Raw genomic sequence first — 21,382 nt, 5'->3', positions numbered from 1 at the left:
GCTGTTGCTGGGGGTAAGCTACTCTTAATCTACTGTGCGGCGCAACCACCCTCAACTCAGATTTAAATTCCCTTGGGGTGGAGCTCTACCTTATGCACTGTGCCTGGAATGGGGGGCAGCCTGTCAGTTTTCTTTTAAGAAGGAATAAGTTTCTGAGTGATCTCGAATCTTCATTGTGCCTTGTCCCTGTCATCAAGGACCCTTGGACCCTTCAGTGCCTCTTGGAGAGTCACTGTGAGAGCACACAGAAGAATCCTGTGTATCTTACCTTTCCCGATCATTGGCAGTGACCTTGTGTTTAAGGAACTCTAGAAAAATCTTGGTCCAGGCAGATTTTGGCTTGAGATTACAGAGGTTGATTTGAGAGAGTGAACAGGAGACGGGATGGTAGAAGGGAAGGTTCCTGGGGCTGCACAGGTCCTACAGGAGTTAGTCTCAAAGTCCCTGTCGTAGAAAGCTGCTGCTAACTAGACATCATCTGGTGTGAGCCAGACCCTGTTACCTCTAGTCCCTCTGTCCTGGGACTAGACAGGCAGGGTACAGCGCTGTCATTCGCACATCTTTTTGTGGATCCACTTCTCAGCATGTTCTTATGAAAACTGTTTACTACGGTCTTCTGGGATGCTGCCCCTCCTCTCCTGAGGTTCCTGTCTAGCTCCTTATGGCATAGGATTAACAAGGGCCTAGGGCTGGGAGGAGATCCTGCTCAGAAGTACCATGATGGGGTAGCTGAGAAGCCTCCTGTGCTCTTGAGATACAATGCTAGTTGCATGGGGACCTCTTGCCATGGTGGCTGGCATCCACCAGAGCACAGAGAGCAGGTTTCTTCTGTGAGAGTGCTTAGGGTTCTTGGTGTGATGTAAGAACTGCAGTTACCAATTTAGGCATCTGCATTTCAGTTGAGACAGTACCCATTGACATTTGTTTTGCACCAGTCAGTGTAAAAGGTGATTTCTTGTCCCTGTCTCCCCACCTGTAGATGCATAGAAGGCTGTCAACATCTTGTGAAAGATGAGAGATTTTGACAGGTTTGTCTAGGCAGTGACAGGCAGTTGAGTGGGAACTGATGGTGAGCTGGCCTCTGGGGCCGTTCTGCTCTTAGAACCAGGAGAGTCAGCACTGTAGTGCACCTGCTGGTGGGCAGCTGTGACCATGGTGATACTCACACCCAGGGTCAAACCTCTCCCTGCTTCCTACAGAGCCGCATTCACCAGTCCACCTATGGCAAGAGCCTGGCAATCATGACCGAGGCCCAGCTTTCCACAGCTGTTATTGAGAACCCTGAAATGCTCAAGTACCAGCGGAGACAGCAACAGCAGCAGTTGGACCAGAAGAATGCCACGGCTAGGGAGACAAGCTCAGCATCCTCAGTCACGGGTGTGGTCAATGGAGAAAGTCTGGAAGATATCCGGAAGGTGAGGGCATGTCTCAGGGGCACTAAAGACATTAGCACATGCACAGAGACAGCAAAAGGAATGAACAGATGGAACATGGCACAGGAGGCCTGGACAGGTACAAAGATAGGACCGGGCCTGAGTGGTGGGGAAGAGGCTCCCAAGGGAGCCATAGAAGAGATTGTCCTTTGCAGGAACTGCAAAGCCTCCACCTACTCATCTCTCTAGGAGAGTAGGTGCTGAGAAATTAGATTACTTGCCCTCAGAGTTGTGTGGGCTCCCCTTCTTCTGGAAGCCTGTATGTCACTGATGGACAGGGATAATGGGACAGGGCAGCAGAAGAGACATGGAGCTTACTGAGAACTTAAATCATGTCCAGGAGCTTGTGGAGGTCAGCCAACCTCTCCCAGGTCATTCTGATGGAATATGTGATGAGGAATCACAGTTACAAGCCTTTCATGAAGGAAGGCAGCTGTGATAACAGTCAGCATGGAAGCCAGACATGGTGGCTCTAGCACTTGGCAGCCTGGGGCAGGAGGGTCACTACAAATTTGAACCCATCCTGGGCTGTATAATGTGTTCTAGTTCACAGAATGGTACAGAGTGACACGTTTGTTTTTTTATTTTTTATTTTAAATAAATAAAGTTGGTTTGCAAGTCCCACTTTATGGTAAGAGTGTAACTCACAGGTTCAGACCTTAATCCTAAGGCCTCTGTAGTACCTAATGGCTGTTGGATGTCGTGTGCTTACAACCCGAGTTTGGTCATGTCTGGTATTGATGGCAGAGAAGAAGGCTCTTAGAACCGGTTCATCTGGGAGCTTTCTGTTCTTCTTGAAAATCAAGCACATGCCCCGCTAAACATGTCTGCGCTTGAGAGCTGCTTGACTTTCTTGGTATCAACAAAGCTATAGAAAGGAGAATCAGAATACATTTCCTTAGAAGTGATATACACGGCATACCCATATTTAATGCATGCACCCTAACAGTGAAACAGAGACAGAAGCACAAAATACTGCCCTATGACAGTATAAGTAGTCAAATTCATAGGAGCAGAAAGAACAGTGGGTGCCAGGGGCTCGGAACACAGCATGAGCACCATGTCTCAGTCCTGGAGTTCTGTTGTGTAGTGTGAAGACTGCAGTTACCAATACTGTAGTTCATATTTACTTCCTAAAAGAGCTAAGTGTTTTCATCATGAAGGGAAAAGAATAAACAACTTTTTTTTTTTTTTGATTCTGGATGTGGTTAGCTGAAACTTTTGTGTTCATTTATTTGACTCTCCTTTGCCAGAATCTTCTGAAGAAACAAGTGGAAACACGGACAGCAGATGGTCGGAGGAGAATCACGCCTCTCTGCATAGCACAGCTGGACACTGGGTACTCATTCATTCACCAAGCTTTCTGTGACCTTGTCTGGGGAGGTCTTCTTCTCTTTTGCCAGTTAGCCAGTTAGGGTCTTGGAAGACTCTGGGTCCAACCACCACATGCTCAAAACCCTCTGGTCCCCAGAGAGCTCCCCATACACTCTTGACACACGTGGAAGGATAGGGACTGAGTGGCCTGAGGCCAGGATGTCTTCGTTTGCTGGCTGTCTGCTCTGCCATGCTGCTGGACGGCAGGACAGGAAAGAAGTTACCTTTCTTCCTTTTATAAGAGTTTGTTTTTTCCTAATTATGAAAGATCTATAGTTGGAAAATTAGAAAGATAGTAAAACGTTCAAAGAGGAGGATAAATATCATTCTCCAGCTTCTGTTATCATCTTGATATCTGTATTTCTAGTCTTTCCCCACTCGTTACTGTATATTGACCTGTCATCCACTAAATAAATAGTCCTCTGAAGCATTGCTTGCTGATTATCCAGATTTCTATCATCTGAATGCACCACGAGTTAATGAACCAGCTCCTTAATTGTGGACTTCTAGTTTGTGTCCAGTTTTTGTTGACTGTTAATCCTTGAACACACACTTGACTGTCCTCATGGGTAATTCCTCAACTGGAACTGATGAACAGAGGGTAGGGCTCTGAGATCCACCACTTGCTCTGTGGAGGGCGGGGAGGTATGGCCTCCTTACATTTGTTGTCTGCCCCTGTGCGGTCAGGCATGTGTTTGTACCGATTGGTCTCTAGGAATGACATGTGCTGAGTCCTTCTGTGAAAGCGGTAGTCCCCACGGTCACTGTCTCAGGGCATCAGGAAGTCTTTCGCAGAGACCGTACAGTAGTCTTTACATTTTGTGGTTGCCCATCCATGAGTCCAGGTCTTCCTTGTCTCCCTTGAAAGCTAGAGAGGCTTCCTTCATTGTGCTAACCCTAATTCAGGCTAGGTGTACAACTGCCTGTTCAGAACCTGCTCTCTTGACTCCTCTCAGAAGGGTGATTTAACCTTCACTACCCCCACACCTCTTTATAGGGTTGAGGCCGTCTGCCTAACTTAGGAGAATCAAGTGTGGAAATGTGATTAGAACACTGCAGGCCTGGGGTAGGGAAAGAGGTGGTGGTGGTGAACTTTCAGTGGATCTTCTCATGCCTTACATGGAAGGTTTATACAACAATCACGAGGCAGAGGAAAAGGGGTCTTTCTGGCTGGCCTTGAGTCACCTTTCTACTACTGGGCACTTAATTCTGGTATCAGAACTTGATTATTTTTGTTAAAAATTTTTATCCTCCTGGCCAGGCCATGATTTGCTCACACCTTTAGTCCTAGCACTCAGGAGACAGAAGCAGGTGGATCTGTGAATTTGAGGCCAGCCTGGTCTATAAAGTGAGTTCCAGAACAGCTAGGACTGTTACATGGAGGAACCTTGTCTGGAAAAACAAAGAAACAAAAGAATCAAAAGGATGAGAGACTTTGCTAAACTCTAAATCTATATATGTACATATAAATATAAATAAAATTACTAAAATTAAAATATTGCTAGAGAAGAAATTGTGTTCACCCTCCTTAAAGCCACCAGATTAAGGAAGCCTGCACAGGGGACTTCTAATAACATGTTGTATTTTCTAGTTTGAGATAAAAAGGAAACTTGCATCCAAATGTAACACAGATGATGATTCTCTATAGTGTATCACATAGTCCCAACTATTCAGGAGACTGACGCAAGATGAACATGTGAGCTCAGGCTTGGACCATAGACTTGGTCACCACAAAGAACTTAATAAATATCAAGCTCATGTAGTTTCTGGATGTCAGTGCAGAATCTTAAATAACACAGTAATATGGAGAACCTTATTGAGATGCTAATTTCAGGGCTGGATATGATGATGCATACCTTTGATCCTAGCACTTGAGAGGCAGAGGAAGACAGAAATCTGTGAGTTTTAGGCTTATCTTGTCTACATAGGGAGTTCCAGGCCAGCCAGGTCAGCATAGCTATCTCAAAAATAAAAATAAAGCAAATCTAATAAAGCTTTAGGTAACAATGTTCAAAATTGTGGGAAATAATTTAAGTCTATACATCAGCTGATCAAAACAAATGAAATAATCACCTCCATAGTTGTTCTAAGGGGCATTTTGATAAAATTCAGCATTGTTCTGACTTCAAATTCAATTTAATACAAGTAGATAGAAGCTTCATTAACTGGTAAATAGTCTTTCATATCACATTTAGAAGTGAAATGACTTTTTACTCTCTTGATTATAATTTAATGTTCCTCTTGAGGCTCTTTGTAGTTAGTCAACACTGAGTTCCAAAGGAGAACATGAAACGTGTTGTTAGTCAAGGATGATAGGATCTAGAGGAACATTGTTGGAAATGCTGTGGGTAACAAAACAAACAAAAACAAAAACAAAAACAATAAAGCTCACTGTGCTTCTGCATGCTGCTTATTCCAGCTTAGAAAGTAGAGGCAGGAGGCTACAAAGTAGAACTGTGTCCTGAAGAAACTCCACGAGGAAAAGCATGACATTTGAGGGTGTGGCACTTGCTGGATACAAATGACCAAGCAATACCTTTAGAAGCAGTTCCTTTACAAGATACGAAGGAAGAAATTGCATTCACAAATGATTTTTTTTTCCTTCTAAAAGACAACATCTTATTGTGTTGCCCAAACCAGTCTTGAACTTGGAGGTACAAGTAACCTTTTCACCTCACCCTCCTGAGTAGCAGGGCTTAGAGATGTACTCTACCAGGTCCAGCTAAGAAATGTCAATCTGTGAAGAAAGTTTAAGGATTCCACTTAGTGGATTGGGGAGATGCTCCGTGGGGAAAGTGCTTGCTGCCGAGCGTGAGGACCTGCGTTTCTATCCCCAGCGTCTTCGTACTGGTGTGTGTACACGCACGTGCCTGTGTTTGTGTTTCCGTGTGTGTTTGTGTGTGTGTGTGTGTGTGTGTGTGTGTGTGTGTGTACATAGCCAGATCTTTGGGGCTTACTGGCTGGCCATTTTAACTGAGTTGGTGAGCTTTAGGTTCAGTCAGAAAAATGATGTCTAAAAAAGAAAAAGATGGAGAGTGACAGACAAGATATCCGATGTGGACCTTTGACCTCCACAGGTGCATGTACAGATATATGTACCTCTCAGAATTTTGAGAGACCTAAAGAAAACCCAACAAAATAAAACTAGAAAGATAGGTTACTGATTAGCTAAGATGACTCAATATCAAGACTGCCAGTTATTCCTAAACAAATTCAATATGAACCAAGAGAAATAGCTATAGTTTTCAGAATTATAAAGGTTATTCTGAAGATATATGGAGAAATAATAATATTTAAGATATTTCAGAAGGAAAAAACAGGGATTGATTAGGGAAGACTAACTCTACCAGAAATTAAAATATAAAAGATAACATGTTTTAAACCTGGGAGATACTGACATGTGAGTAGGCAGACCAATGGAATGTTACACAATTTCTAGAAAGGCCTGAATATTGAAGGAAGTTTGTGTGTGGGTGTTGGTGTGCATCTCGAAGTGTTTGTGCATGCGTGTGGAGGCAGAAGCCGACACAGGTGTCTTCCTCCGTTGCTCTCTACTGTATTTTTTTAGACAGGCTCTCTCCCTGGACCTGGAACTAACTAAATCAGCCAGTTTAGCCAACAAGCACCAAAGGTTCTGTTTTTACCTTCCCAGCAGGGATTACACATGGCGTGGTGCTTGGCTTTTTATGTGGTTGTTGGAGATCTAAACTCTGGTCCTCATGGTTTTGTGGGAAGTAGTTTACCAACTGAGTTCTTGTATTACCTACTTCAAGGGCCTTAAAAAAAAAGGCAAGGTCTCACTATGTAGCCCTCCCTGGCTGGCCTGGAACTTATCTCGTAGACCAAGCTGACTTTGAACTCACAGAGATCCACCTGCTTCTGCCTCCTGAGTGCTGGGATTAAAGGTGTGAGCCACCACCGCCTACCCTACGGGAGTGTTAAAGCCAGTGTCTCAGTTAGTGATGAAACATTGGCCAGTTCAATAAATGAGAACCAGGATGATTTGTCACTGTAGAAACCACATTGGATCCCACCCTCTTTAGCCATTTATATCTGCAGCTTAGCAGTTTTTTTGCTTGTTTTATTGTTTCATTTTTTTCTTGTTGTTGTCACTTTAAACTTTTGTTTTGAAAAACAAGGTCTTACTTTGTAGCCTTAGTTGGCCTGGAACTCCATATGTAGACCAGGCTGGCCTCGAACTTATAGAAATCCACCTTCCTTTGCCTTATGATTGCTGGTATTAAAGGTGTGTGCTGCCATGCCTGGCCTTAAAACCTTTTGCTTACTCATTTGTTCCCTTCTCCCAAGTCAGATGTTTCTCTATGAAAAAATTCAGTGTTATATCAAGATAACTGCAGATCAAAACTGTAGTAAAATACTACTTATTATCCATCAAATTGACAGATAGTAAGAAATGATAAAACTGTAAGTGGGGGCCTTGCAGGGCAGGCTACTCAATAGGCCTGCCAAGGGCTACAGAGTGAGTTCACTGCCAGCTTGGGTAACCTACTAAGACTTTTTATCAAAATAAAAATATCATGCTCAGTGTTATTGCAGTTGCTTTGCATGTGTAAAGCAACCAACAAATAAACACAACCACCACCACTAGCATGACAACCAAAAAAACCTGTTAGGTTGTGGGGAAACAGGTACTCTCCTAAGTGGCTTGTGAGTTAACCACAAAGGAGAGAGCTTTAGAAATGCTTATCAAAACCATGTATAAACATTCCATTTGCTACATTACTCCGAATGTATCCCACATTACACAGCAATTTAATTCCATGTCTTTGAGCAGCTACTGTGTGCTCTCTCTATATACTACATTATATTCTTTAATCCTGATCATAACCCACTGGAGAGAGTCCAAGCACTTGGAAGTGACTGAAGTGCACTAATGTGTGGGCTTGCAATTGGCCAGAGTCACCCTGGCTCCAGGTCCCTCAGCCTCAGCGCTTACATCATACCTCCTGGTGAGGCAGTATGTCACAGAAGCAGGGAGTCACCCTGGCTCCAGGTCCCTCAGTCTCAGCACTTACATCAGACCTCCTGGTGAGGCAATGTGTCATGGAAGCAGGGAGGTAAACCTGCCTTTCAATAGAGACTGTTAAGTAAATTACATGCCCATCCGGTAGGAAAGCTTACAAAGGGGAGGCGCTGTAGGAGCTGCAGGGGCAGTGTAGGCTCAGTAGCATCTAACAGTTATAGATAGTAGCCTGGTTGCCTTTTCCAAGTCTTATATGTGTTACTAGTTTACTTAAGAGTCAATTAAGCAGTATATTAAGTGCTTTGTTTTTTAAACTCTTTTTTGGAGACAGGGTTTCTCTCTGTGTAGACCTGGCTGTCCTGGAACTCATACTGTGGATCAGGCTTGTTTGTAGACCAGGCTGGCCTTGAACTCAGAGATCCACCTGCCTCTGCCTTCATTTTTAAAACTTAACTTTCCAAATTACCCATGCCTCAAGACCCAGAAAAATGTTATTTAGAAGTTATAAAATACTAGATGTGACATTTTTGTGCTGATTTACTTTTCCTTGTTAATGACAGGGACTTCTCCACGGCCTTCTTTAACAGCATCCCACTCTCCAGCTCCCTGGCAGGCACCATGCTCTCCTCTCCTAGCGGTCAGCAGCTACTGCCACTGGACTCCAGTACCCCCTCCTTCGGCGCCTCAAAGCCTTGTCCAGAGCCAGCGGCAGCCGCTGGTGCCAGGCCTACAGGCGAGTCTGTCAGTAAGGACAGGTTAGTAGACACCGATGAGCAGTCATCTCCTTGGGAAAATTCAGGTTTGGGACATGGTTCCAGGGATAAGAATTTCATTCTATTCTTAGTTCATGACCACTTCACTAGAAAAGGGAAGAAATGCTTGGTTTCAAATGAGGGTCTTAAATAGGAGGATTTGTTTAAGTTAGTCCCTGAGGCTGTGTGGACTTGACAGAGAAGCTGGCTGAGGGTAAAGTTATAAAGGTTTGGGGACCTGCCAGTGAGATAGATACTGCCTACAAGAGGATCCCACTTTCTGGTACATCTAGACTGGACGTAGCCTGACATTTCTGACTTTGACCTCCATTGTGCTGTGAGTTTCACAGTTCATCACTGTCAGGGTAATCCTGTGAGCATGTAGATTCCCCATCACACTTAGAATCAAATTTACTCAGGGTCCCCTGTCTTCACTGCCCATCATATCTAGTCAGGACTGGAGGAACATGAGTAAGAACCTGGAGTGAATATTGGCCACATTCCTACCCTGGGATATACACTGTAAGGAACAAATATATACAGGGCACCCATTAGCAGGCACTTGTCCTCAATAGGGAAAAGGCAGCTTCAGGGTTGCAAGGTAGCTTTCAGGATCCTTTTGCAGAAAGAGCTGTTTGTCCACTGGGGGGTGGGGGTGGGGGGCTAGCAAGCAGATTTCAATGAGACTTCAGAAAAAGTGTTTCTCACAGAGCCCATACAGGACAACTGGAGAAGGCTGGGAGCCAGGACAGTGGCAGAGGCAGAGCTCCCAGTCCCTTAGATGGATTGGGAAAAGGGAGGAAAGGCTAGGTTCCTGTTCTGAACTGGGGAGCCTGGGCTTTTCTCAGAGGGGAGACAGAAGGCTTTGTGACTTGCATTTTAGGAAGATAGTTCCAATAGGTAGTAGGGCCCAATTTTAAAGAGCACCTACTACTCATATCCGATAAAGGAGAATGCTTCTCTGTCAGTGGAACAAATGTTGGGTTACTGCTGCCTCCTCCTGGGCTCTGGCATGATGGCACCAAGCAACAATTGTCACTGCTCATTGGAAACGATGAGTGCACATCCGGGAGGAGGCAGTGCAGCACGGTGCCCAGGAGGCAAAGCCAGGGGTGTCTGGGAAGGACTGGTGCCACCAGTGTTTGGGTGGAACCAGAGCTCATGGAGTAGGAAACAGTACCGTCGGGGATGGCTGCCAGGCATCACTGTGAGAGTAGGGTGTAGGCAGATGGAAGTAGAGTAACCTGCGTAAGGTAAGCCAAGGCCCAGTCGCTTTGCACAGGAATTGGGAGAGGGTTGAGCAGGAGGAAGGCTGGACAAGCTATTCCACAAAGTGTAAGACTTTGCCATTATTCCACTTAGGACCAAGGAGACGGGGCTGAAGATGAAGGGAGGATTAGGCCAGGACTCTAAGACACCAGTGAGGGCTTTCCTCCCTAGAGCCACTGTGGAAGTGGTAAAGCTAGTGGTCGAGTCACTTGGGATGGACATGCCGTCTTCAGGTTGTGGAGACCCAGTATATAGGCTAACTCTAAAAACTGTCAGAACAAGTTTTCACATAAGGAAAATGTGAATGTGTTTGCCTTTGAACTTCTCAGAGTTGCAGAATTTTAGTGCATGAACATTAAAAAAAAATTAGAAACAGTAGATTATATTTTGAGGTTTCTTGTATTTGTAGAAAGAAGTTTGGAGCTTATGCTTCTTTAGATAGACTCCAAATTATGTAAGTCCTAGACCTTCAGCTCCTCTGTCACTTGTGTTTGATGACTCTGCTGTCTTTATTCCGCAGTATGAATGCTACCTCTACTCCCGCTGCATTGTCACCCTCCGTGTTAACAACCCCATCCAAGATTGAACCTATGAAAGCATTTGACTCCCGATTCACAGAGCGGTCCAAAGCCACACCAGGTGCTCCTTCCTTGACCAGTGTGATCCCAACAGCTGTTGAAAGGTAGGTGGTAGATGTTATCCTTCCCCAGATGTTCCACCATGCATCCTGTCTCCTATAGGAGAGCAATACTCCAGAGGCCTCTGTGAGCGAAAGAAGTGAGTGGCTGCTGAAGTGGGGGGGTGGCTGGAAGAGTTGTCGGGAGGAGACTGTGGCCATGGAATGGCAGGGGAAGAGGCGCAAGAACCAGGCATTCTAGTTTGCTGAGTCCGCTCTCCTTGAAAGGATCGCAGAGTTTGCCGAGAAGGGTAGAGCATAACTCTGGTTGGAGAAATAGAAGGCTCAGAAGGTGAAGTAAGACACAAGAAATTGAAATGAGGTCTTTGTAGGACATATGGCCCTCTAAGTTCTGCAGACTTGGTACGACTTGTCCATCTCTTCTATCTTCCTAACATACATCAGCCAAAATATATAGGCTGTGATTTTTTTTTTTTTTGGCTTGTGTGTTTGTTTTTTAATTTCTTAGAGTTGTGGAAGAATATCTCCAGATTTACATCTTTGCCAAGTGCCCCCAGATGTTAACAGAGCAAAAATCCTCTTTTGCACTCACTTCCTGGGTTGGTGACTTCCTGGGTTGGTGACTCAGGTGACTTCCTGAGGTACATGGAACAAGCCTCTGCCATTGGCATTGAGTTTGACTGCCTCCTGGAAGGGCCCCCTCCAAACCTGCCCCAGTGAGGAACTCACTGCACGTTCTAGTGAGTTAGAATGTAAAAGAACTAGTGACAGGCTGGGCTGCCTTCCTTCAGTGAGTCCTCTGGTGGATACACCCTGCTGTGGGCAGTAAGGGCCTGCTTGTCCAAGATAGAATCTTTGTTACCTACAGTTAAGTGCAGGGACATTGGTCAGAGGCTGTTGCAGTGGCTACTTAGACAGTAGATGTCCAGTAAGATGGACATTTGTATGAGATTTGTTCTTGATGTTGGCATGTCTGAAACTACAGTGGACTCTTCCTGAGACGTTTCTTGTCTAATAACTGCTTGTATGCTTCTGGTGTGTTCTTGGAGAACAGTCCCCAGAGGTTAGCACAGATTTGCTGCTTTATGAAGTCGTTGTTGAATCTAGTATTCAATCTTGTAGCAGGAATCTTAAAAGTTCTTATTAATAAAATCAAACCTGAGCCAGGTATTGGGGTGAACTGGAAGATCAGAGAGACAGAACAAGCCACAGCTAACCTCACCTGGCCAACTTCTCAGCTGGTCTTGTTTCCTCAGACTGGAAGCCTCTGTGTCCTCATATCTGAATGGCTCTCAGCTGAACTGTGCTGCTAGAAACCTGAAAGCTTAACCAGCCAAATGCTTCTAGTTTCTGGTCCTCATGTCTTATATACCTTTCTGCTTTCTACCATCACTCCCAGGGATTAAAGGCTGCTTTCTGGTATTAAAGGCGTGAGTCACCATGCTTGGCTGTATCCTTGAACATATGGATTTCTGCCTCTGGAATGCTAGGATTAAAGGCGTGTGCTACCACTGCCTATTCTCATGTTTAATATTGTGGCTGTTCTGTCTCTGACTCCAGATAAGTTTATTAGGATACACAATATTTTGGGAAACACAATACCACCACACAATCTGATGTAATCATTTTTATATTCAAATGTAAACATTTTCATGTCATCATTTTATTTACTAATTTCTTTTTTCTTTTCTTTTTTGGTTTTTCGAGACAGGGTTTCTCTGTGTAGCTTTGGAGCCTGTCCTGGATTTATTTACTAATTTCTTTATCCAGCCATAAGGAGAATCTGAAAACCTTCTTGCTACTAAGCACTTTAAGATGCTAGATCAGCAGAGGCAGGAGAATTGCTGCAAGTTTGAGGCCAGCCTGGTCTACATAGCAAATACTAGGCCAGCCAGGGCCATATAGGACCCCTGTCTCAAAAAAAGCAAACAAACCCAAATCTCTAAAATATGTGATTATTCATAGTACCCAGGACCTAAAATCTGTGAGTGAACAAAAAATCCAGAGTAGGCGGCTGTGTTACACTATAAATACTAGGTGACAGGCTAGCAGAGGCCCTTAAGTTTGGATGACCACATCAGTTTAAGACAAAAAGTCTTTGTTCTGAGACATGTAGGTGTTGCAAGTGCTCCACTAATATAAAGTCAAGACCCTTAGGAAAGTAAGTGCTCCTCCACTGGGAGTGGAGTGCCAGGAAAACCCAGTTGGTATCGCAGGAACATGGCAGAGAAGTTGGATTCTCTGAACTCGTCCCAGGGTTAGGTATCCTTGGAGTCAGTGTGTCAGCTAGGAGTCACCAACCCAGGACGTGAGTGCAAAAGAGGATTTTGCTCTGTTAACATCTGGGGGCACTTGGCAAAGATGTAAATCTGGCGATATTCTTCTGTTCCCAAAGGGTTTTGCCACAGGTAAACCATCACCTGGATGGACTTAGATCCAAAGTAATAAAACATGCGAGGAAGCAGTCTAGCTTGGCATGGTAGTACACACCTGAAATCCCAGCACCCTGGAAGCAGAGACAGAAGGGTCATGGGGGTGGTATAGAAAGGAGGGACGGGAGGGAGAGAGAGAGAATCTATCATGTAAAATGTCAGGGAATGTAAAGAATATAAAGGTTAGAGTTTGACAAATCTCATCATAGAATTGTTAGAAGGGGGATTATAAAGTAGATATACTTAAAGTCTTTAAAAGATGTAATTAAGATTTTATGTTTAGAACTAGGTCAATATCGATCAATGAACTACATGTAAGAACTAAAAATTATAAAACTCTTAAAAAGAAAACAAATCTCTGTATAGTTAGACAACTATTTCTTAGATTTGCTACTTAAAGTACAGGTAACTAAAAATAGATTATTGAGAAGTCCTTGAATGTAAAACTTGTACTTCCTAGAGGACACATACCTACAGGAAACCCCCAAATGGTGGGGCTGTTGTTGAGGAGGCATTCGCATGCCTATTTAAAGGGACTGGAATCTGTTTGGGAAATGGACAGAATTCTGAACTGAATGAACTACATGCTGACTGGAGAGGACAGTAAAACACTGTAGCTGGCCTTGTGCTCCCTGTGAGATGTCATGATTGCCTTGTTGGCTCTAATGGACAATCACCATTTCCTTCAGCAGTACGCTTGCTGACTCAGAAACAGAGGATCAACTTGAATTGGCAGTTTTACTGACACCAGGGTTGGTCTCTCCTCAGCAGCTGTGTCCCCAAGGTCTTGAGACCTTCCAGCTGTACATACACAATGAGGATGTGACTTAGTTTCCCCATATGTGGATGAGCACTCAGCATTCACTTAGTCTCAGTACTTTGGCCAGTTGTCTCTTCCTGCTGCCCACTGCAAAAAGAAGCATCTTTGATCAAGGCTGGCAGCAGCACAAATCTGTGAACATAAACATAAGCACTTTGATAGGCACAGCATATCCATTTAGCAAAACAACCCTTGTAGCTTCTGGAGTAGGGTCTGCTTTATAGTACCAGACAGTACAGTTCCTTCTTGCGGAGTGGATCGCAGTTCTCTTTCTTTCTTTCTTTTTTTTTTTTTTTTTCAGAGACAGGGTTTCTCTGTGTAGTTTTGGTGCCTATCCTGAATCTCGCTCTGTAGCCCAGGCTGGCCTCGAATTCATGGAGATCCGCCTCTGTCTCCCGAGTGCTGGGATTAAAGGTGTGTGCCGCCACCACCCGCTGGGCCTCAGTTCCATGGTTACCACGTGCTGTTGTACCAGTGGGTCCGCTTTTCTTACAGTCAGTATGCATGTACTATGTAAGGGCCACAGCTGGGTAGATTGTTGATGACAGTTCTGTCCCATCAGCCATTGCAGCACCGTCTGGCACCATGAGGACTAGCTAGCAAGGAAGAAAAGCCCGTTCCGGTTCCAGCTCGATTTTTCCATGTCTTCAGAGTGTGTGGTGTCTTTGGCTTTACCATCTAGTACAATTGCTTGTATTGTTTTGGGATCCTTAAGGCTCCCTGACCAATGGCTATTTTTAATTTAATAATGGTGGCTTCTGGGAACAGTTTGATCCACCCTTGTCTGGTGCCTCCATTCACTCTTATTCTCTTTTTAAAACTTCATTGATTTACCAAGTGCCAGGTCTCCTTATGGTTTTTTCACATACTGTTAGTTTTGGTGGATTCTGTGCCATCTTCTCTCCATCTCTCTGCTCCTCCTCCTGCTTCCCCTTTTGACTCCTAATATCCCTCTTCTACATTCATATCACATGGATTGTACTTCCTCCTACATTCATACCTGTTTTATTCTCTTTCGTGGTCTTTTTTCTTGTTTCTTAGACTCAACACAACATTCTCACATGAATGCAGATATCTAAAAACTGAAAGCTAGGATCTGCATTTGAGAGAGAAGTGATTACTGTGGACCTGGGTTACCTCACTTAATGCATTATTTTCTAGTTCCATTAATTTTCCTCCAAATTTTATAATTTCATTTCTTTACAGCTGAACAGGATACCATTGCATATATGAAACAGAATTTGATTATCCATTCATCTATTGTTGAATATATATCTAGGTTGATCTCATCCTTTTGCTATTACAGAGTAGAAATAAACATGTATGTGTAAGCATTGCTGTGTTCCTTTCAGTATATGCCCAAGAGTGGTATATCTGGGTTATGTGGTAATTCACTGACTTTCTTTCTCCTCTCTCTTTCTTTTCTCTTTCTCTCCATCCCGTCCCCCTCTGTTTTTTCCAGACAGGGTTTCTCTGTGTAGTCCTAGCTGTTCTGGAACTCACTCTGTAGATCAGGCTGGCCTGGAACTCAGACATCTACCTGCCTCTGCCTCCCGAGTGCTGGGATTAAAGGCGTGCCCACCATGCCCAGCCTTTACTGATTTTCAGAGCACATGTGCTAGTTTATACTCATATTAGCAGTGATGAGTTTTTGCATGTGTATGCCACCTTATGCATGTAAAGTCCAGGGATAGCGTCTTTCCTTCTACCGTGTGAGTTCCCAGGATTTCACTCAGGACCTCGTCAGTTTTGAGGTGCTTTTTTTTACCTGTTGAGCCAAATTGTAGGCCCCTCGTCTGGTAGAATTCTGCAGTACATTTCTCTGCCTGGATTTCTATTATTTGGGAGATTTATTTTTATCACTGTTTCAATCTCATTGCTTATTACTCATCTCTTTAAATTATCTCATCGTGGCTTATGCATCTAGAAATTCATGTATTTCTTTTGATTTTCCAGTTTAACAGATGATAAGTTTTTAAGGTATGCCCTGGTGCCGTTCTGGATTTCATTGTGTCTGTTACCATGACTTCCTGTCCTCACTCTCACTAACTTGGATTTGTCAGTCTTGTTTGTCTTTTCAAAGAACCAACTCTTTTTTTTTTTTTTTCTTTTTCATTACTTGCTGCTCTGATGAGCTTAATTATTTCTTTCTGTCTGCTGATTTGGGGTTTTGTTTATTCTCTTTGTTGTTTTTCCTAAGGCTCTGAGGCACGCCCTTATTTATTTTATGAGGTTTCTTTTATTTTTTAACATGTAGGCACTTGTCACTATAAACTTCTCTCTAAGAAATACTTTTATTTGTATCATAAAGTTTTTGTTATGTTGTGCTTTCATTTTTTTAATGGACCCATTTGTCACTTAATAGTATTTTGTGAATTTCAAGGAGTTTGTGTATTTCTGTAGTTCCTCCTACAGTTGATTTCTAGCTGTATTTGCTAGAGGTTGTTTCTGTTTTCTTATATTTACCAAAGCTTGCTTTTGTCCCAGCACGTGATCTGTTGTGCTGCAGTTGTTCCAGTTTGGTTTCTGTTGCTGTGACAACTACTCTGAGGAACAACGTCGGGAGCACGCCGATTCGGCTTACAGTTCTAGGTTACAGTCGTTACAGAGGCAACACCGTCAAGCCGGTCAGGGCCAGAAAGAACGACTGCCTGCCTAGGGAATTCTCCCCCTCAGACCAGAGGCCAAGTCTTCCTACCTCTGCTAACCATCAAGACAGTCTCCTAGAAACATGCCCTCAGGCCAGTGTGGTCTAGACCAGTGGTTCTCAGCCTTCCTAATGCTGTGACCCTTTAATAGGGTCCTCATGTTGTGGTGACACCAACCATAAAATTATTTTCATTGCTACTTCATAACTGTAATCTCACTGCTGTTTTGAACCATAATGTAAATTTATCTGTGTTTTCTGATAGTCTCAGGTGAACCTTGTGAAAGGGTTGTTCAGTTCCCAAAGAAGTTGTGAACTACTGATCTAGACAGTTTACAGCACTGTAGGTTTGTGTGGAAGGTTCTGTAGATGTTTTTAAGGACATTTGATCTGTGTTACCATTTAGCTTTGATGTTTCTCTGTGAGTTCTTCCTGTGCTGTTATGTATGGATGACCTGTCTTGGTAACCTTCGTTAGATTGTGATTAATGGAAGCGGTGTGGAAAGCAAAGAAAGACGGGCACCTGCAGAAGCAGAACTGTTCCTGTAACCGGAACTACTGAAGGGCTGCCGTCTCGCTGTGGAAGTGGAGACTGCGCACAGGTGGTGTGGGAGTCTTGGGGTTTTACAGGACGGAAAAGGGGAACTTTGGGGGTGGAAGAGTCCATCCATATAGAGGTCAGTCCCCTGCAGTCTGGAAGTGGTAGACACCATCGGGTTTAGTGTGGGGGTCTCCTGACCAGAAGCGTCCACAGGTGTCATCAGTCCAGGCTGCTTCCCTGTGGGAGTCTCAGTTCATCAAGGCTCTTAGGTAATTGGGTACACCTGTATTTGGTGTGCGCACTTAAAATTGTAATGTCCTCTTGACAGCTTATATCCCTAATCAATATGAAGTAACTGCTTTGTCACTTCCGACTAGTTTTTATTTCAAGTCTATTTTGTCAGATGTTAGAGTAGTGATGCCTGTGTGTTGTCTAGTTCCATTTGCTTGGAATCACTTTTTTCATCCTTTCACCCCAAAGTAGTGATGGTGAAGTGTGTTTCTTGGAGGCAGCAAATAAGTGGATTCTGTTTTTAACCCAGTCTGCTTGTCTGTGTCTTTTGGGGAATTGAGATCATTGATTAATATTCAGAGTTATTATTGAAAGGTATGTGTTAGTTCCTGTTATTTTGCTGATTTTGTGTGTTTGGCAGTTTCCTAATCCTGCTTTTCTTGACAACTGCTTTAGCCTTGTTAGTGTTTTTCTACAACTTTTTGGGTGTGTTAGCGTCCGTTCTCTTTAGTTTGCAGAATTCCTTCTAGTGTCCTCTGTAGTAGGATACTGTAGGGCTTGGTGCTTATAAATTCCTTTAGTTTTTGTCGGGAAGAGTTTTTCTTTCTACTTCAGTTGTAACAGTTTAGCTGGATATAGTAGTCTTAGTTGGTAGCTCTTTTCTTTAGAACCAGAAAACAACTTTTCAAGTCCTTATATCATTTAAAATTTCTGTTAAGATACCTCTTTTTATTCTGATGGACCTGCCAAGTTTATATGTGACTTAGCATTCCTCTTTTGTAGCTTTCAATACATTTTCTTTGTTCTCTGTAGTTAGTGTTTTAATCATAATGCGTTGTAAGGTTTTTTGTTTTGTTTTGTTTTTCTTTTTTTTTTTTTTTCTGTTATCTGTTGGGTGTTCTCTATGTCTCGTGTCTCTTGAGTTTGGTGAATTTTCTGCTAGGAGTATATTGAAAGTATTTTTTATGCCTCTGGCATGGAATTGTTTATAATTTGGCCTTTTCACAGTGTGCAAACATCTTGTGTATCCCATTGGGCATTTTTACTAGTTTTTCTTTGATTTGAGTGAGTGCCCTTCCTTTTTAAGCCCTGATACTACATTCCTAATAATTCCTTCTGTTGGTGAGGCTTTCCACTGCTTTTTTGTTATTTAAAATAAACAAAGTCCTTTATTTATTGTACTACCCAGGGTTCTCTAAAGGAACAGAACTAATATAATGAATGAATATATGTGTGTGTGTGTGTGTGTGGTGTGTGGTGTGTGTGTGTGTGTGTGTGTGTGTGTGTGTGTGTGTGTGTGTGTAACATGTCTGTTTCGTGAGGCTGCGTGTCTCAGCTGTCCCAGTCCAGTGCTGCAGTCCTGGAGGACTCAGGGAGAGCTGCCTGTCTTCAGTCTGCATTGCAATCCTGAAGAAATATGTTCTAATACCAGTGAGGGGATGTCTCAGCAGCAGGGTAGATTGCGGAGACCCACAAAGGTTTTCTACTGAGATCTGAGCTTGCTTTACCCAGCAGAGCTCCATTAGAGGATTGCTTGACCATGTGCATGGTTTCTAGGTGATTGGCTGAGCTAGGGGGAGGTCTTTTGCTCCACCCCTTGGCATTCCTATAAATAGCCCTTTAGATAGGAGGGCCCGGTGGATAAGGATCCAGGCCCTTCCGATGCTATCCTGTGTTTCTATCTTTTTCTCCCCTCTATCTATCTATCTATCTATCTATCTATCTATCTATCTATCTATCTATCTGTCTATCTATCTATCTATCTATCTATCTATCTATCTATCTGTCTGTCTATCTATCTATCTATCTTTCTGTCTATCTATCTATCTATCTATCTATCTATCTATCTATCTAAACCTCTTATCCCTCCCTCCTCAAGAGTACCCTGGGGTAAAATGTGGGAGCCAGTCTCCCAGCTGGCTTCCCACAGTAGATGGATGAACTTGCCAGTGAAAGTGGAGGCAAGCAGGCAAAAGCAAGCTTTCCTTCTTCCATGTCCTTTTATCTAGCTGACACTAGAAAGTGCTGCTCAGATGTAGGATGCAACCAAGTGGTCAACATGATTGGTTGTCACACTTATTTGTCTTATTTGTTTGCATGTGTGTGGTACTTGTGTGAGTGTGCAAGTGCATATATATGTATGTGTGAGAGGTTAAAGTCAAATGTCATGTTTCTTCTTCTATCCCCTTCTGCCTTGAGGTACTAAACTGGAAGCACACTGTTTTGAATAGGCTGACTAGCCAGAGAGCTCTCAGGATCCACCTGTTTCTAGCCCCAGCCCAGTGCTTGAGATCTTATGTGGCTTCCTATGCTTGCAGAGAAAGTACTCTACCTTCTGATCTGTCTAACTGGAACCCAGGTTTCCTTTTACTTAATGAGCTCCCTCCAACCCTCTCCTTTTTATCTGAGAAAATACTTTATTTTTTTGTGTTGAGGGACAGTGTGTAGCTGTGTAGTTCCTGCTGGCCTGGATGTCCCTGATCTCTTGCCTCAGCCTCCTGAAAGCTGGGATTACAGATGTGCACCACCATGCCTCTGGGTTCCTAGGTTGAGTGTTATTTTAGATGGAGTCTTGCTGTATTTCCCAGGTCGGTTCCAAACTTCCAGACACGTGCAATACTTACTCTCTGCAATACAATACTCTGCTTACTCTCCCTAGTTGCTGAAACTACAGATATGTACCTCTATACTTGTTTTTTAATGCTTTAAGTATTTCCATTCACCCCAGAAGTTTGAATAGAAAGTGTGTAATGTCTCAACCATTTTCCTTATAAATAAGATGAAATAATTGGTGGGGGTTGTTTTTTAAGAAAAGGAAGATTTATTTGGACTCATTGCTGCAGAGATGTCACTACACTGTGGTGGCGTGGCCTGGAAGAAGCTGGGAAAATATATTCTTGGTGTCTGACAAGGAAACACAGGAATAAAGCAAAAGTAACCTGGCCTGGTAATTTCTTCTTGAAAAATGGGTGCACTATCCAATCTAAATGGGCCAGCAAGCTCACAGGTAGAGTGTCTATTTGACCCAGACAGGCCAGCAAGCTCATAGGTAGGGTGTGCTATCTGGCCCAAACAGGCCAGCAAGCTTACAAGTAGGAATCTCACTTAGGTTTTATTCTGAGATAGATGGAGACTGTATCTCACCCCATTGTTGGGAACTTGCCCTTACAATCTGATGCAGTTAGCTAATGGGCATGAAGAGTAAGGCTGTAGTAGTCTAGGATATACATAAACAGGCAAATCAATCACAAGTTGGGGAGGTTTATGGAATATTGACCCTTGAGCTAGCTACATTTGATAGAACAAAACAACGCTTTTTCACAAAGAGGAGAGGAGTTCAGTGTGGCAGGTATAAAGAAAGACATTTCAAAGATGGTTCCACACCCTGCCCACCTTTTTAGATTTTTTTTTTGTAGTTGGAATATATTATGTCTAGGTATGGATATTTGTTATTGAGTGCTCTCTAAAGAGCCTGCATCTATAGTTAGCTGTCTCTCCTTGGTTTTGGGAAGTTTTTGCTGTTTATTATTCTCAGCTGTTGTCATTATCAATCATTACAACATTATCTTTTGACACTGTCTGCCACAGCTTAGTGTGTTAATGACACTTGTTTAAAACTTTAATCTGCTAGTTCTAGAAGTCTGCAGTATCCAAATCTGACTTGACTTTTTTGAGACAAGGTTTCTCTATGTAGCTCTGGTTGACCAGGAACTCACTCTGTAGCCCAGGCTGGCCTTGAACTCACAGAGATCCACCTGCTTCTGCCTCCCAAGTGCTGGGATCAAAGGTGTGCTACCATGCCCAGATTTTTTTTTTTTTTAAAGATTTATTTATTATGTATGCAGTGTTCTGTCTGCAGGCCAGAAGAGGGCGCCAGATCTCATTACAGATGGTTGTGAGCCACCACGTGGTTGCTGGGAATTGAACTCAGGACCTTTGGAAGAACAGCCAGTGCTCTTAACCTCTGAGCCATCTCTCCAGCCCCATGCCCAGATTTTATTTATTTATTTATTTTTTCTGTTTGAAGTTGTGTTTTGTTTTGGGATTTATTTTTGTCTTTTTTGTTTGTTTGTTTGTTTGTTTGTTTGTTGTTTTTGCTGTTGTTAGGTTTCATTTATTTTTCATCATGATTTATAATTTTTTATTATATTGTATAGGCTAGAAGTTTGGCTTTGTTTTCTGTTTCCTATAACTGTAGGTGTTAGGAACATCATTTCATACAGCAACTTTGTTCTGTCTCCCCAGTTGTCTTTGACTGTCCC

General features: G+C 43.2%; 1 protein-coding gene across 5 annotated transcripts in view; it reads left to right on the top strand.

Annotated features, from left to right (window-relative positions):
• Positions 1 to 21,382, top strand: part of LOC114681010 (protein HIRA) — an 88,805-nt gene that overhangs the window by 44,368 nt on the left and 23,055 nt on the right. For all 5 annotated transcript variants that reach the window (XM_028854196.2, XM_028854198.2, XM_028854199.2 and 2 more), the window contains 4 exons: positions 1,200 to 1,415; positions 2,687 to 2,772; positions 8,352 to 8,546; positions 10,333 to 10,494. In XM_028854196.2, coding sequence (XP_028710029.1) covers positions 1,200 to 1,415; positions 2,687 to 2,772; positions 8,352 to 8,546; positions 10,333 to 10,494 — 659 coding nt within the window. The remainder of the gene's footprint in view (positions 1 to 1,199; positions 1,416 to 2,686; positions 2,773 to 8,351; positions 8,547 to 10,332; positions 10,495 to 21,382) is intronic.

Source organism: Peromyscus leucopus, chromosome 12 (genome assembly GCF_004664715.2).
Source record: "Peromyscus leucopus breed LL Stock chromosome 12, UCI_PerLeu_2.1, whole genome shotgun sequence".
Classification (NCBI taxonomy): domain Eukaryota; kingdom Metazoa; phylum Chordata; class Mammalia; order Rodentia; family Cricetidae; genus Peromyscus; species Peromyscus leucopus.
Note: the sequence above shows the minus strand (reverse complement) of the source record. Positions and strands in the feature narration are given on the sequence as shown.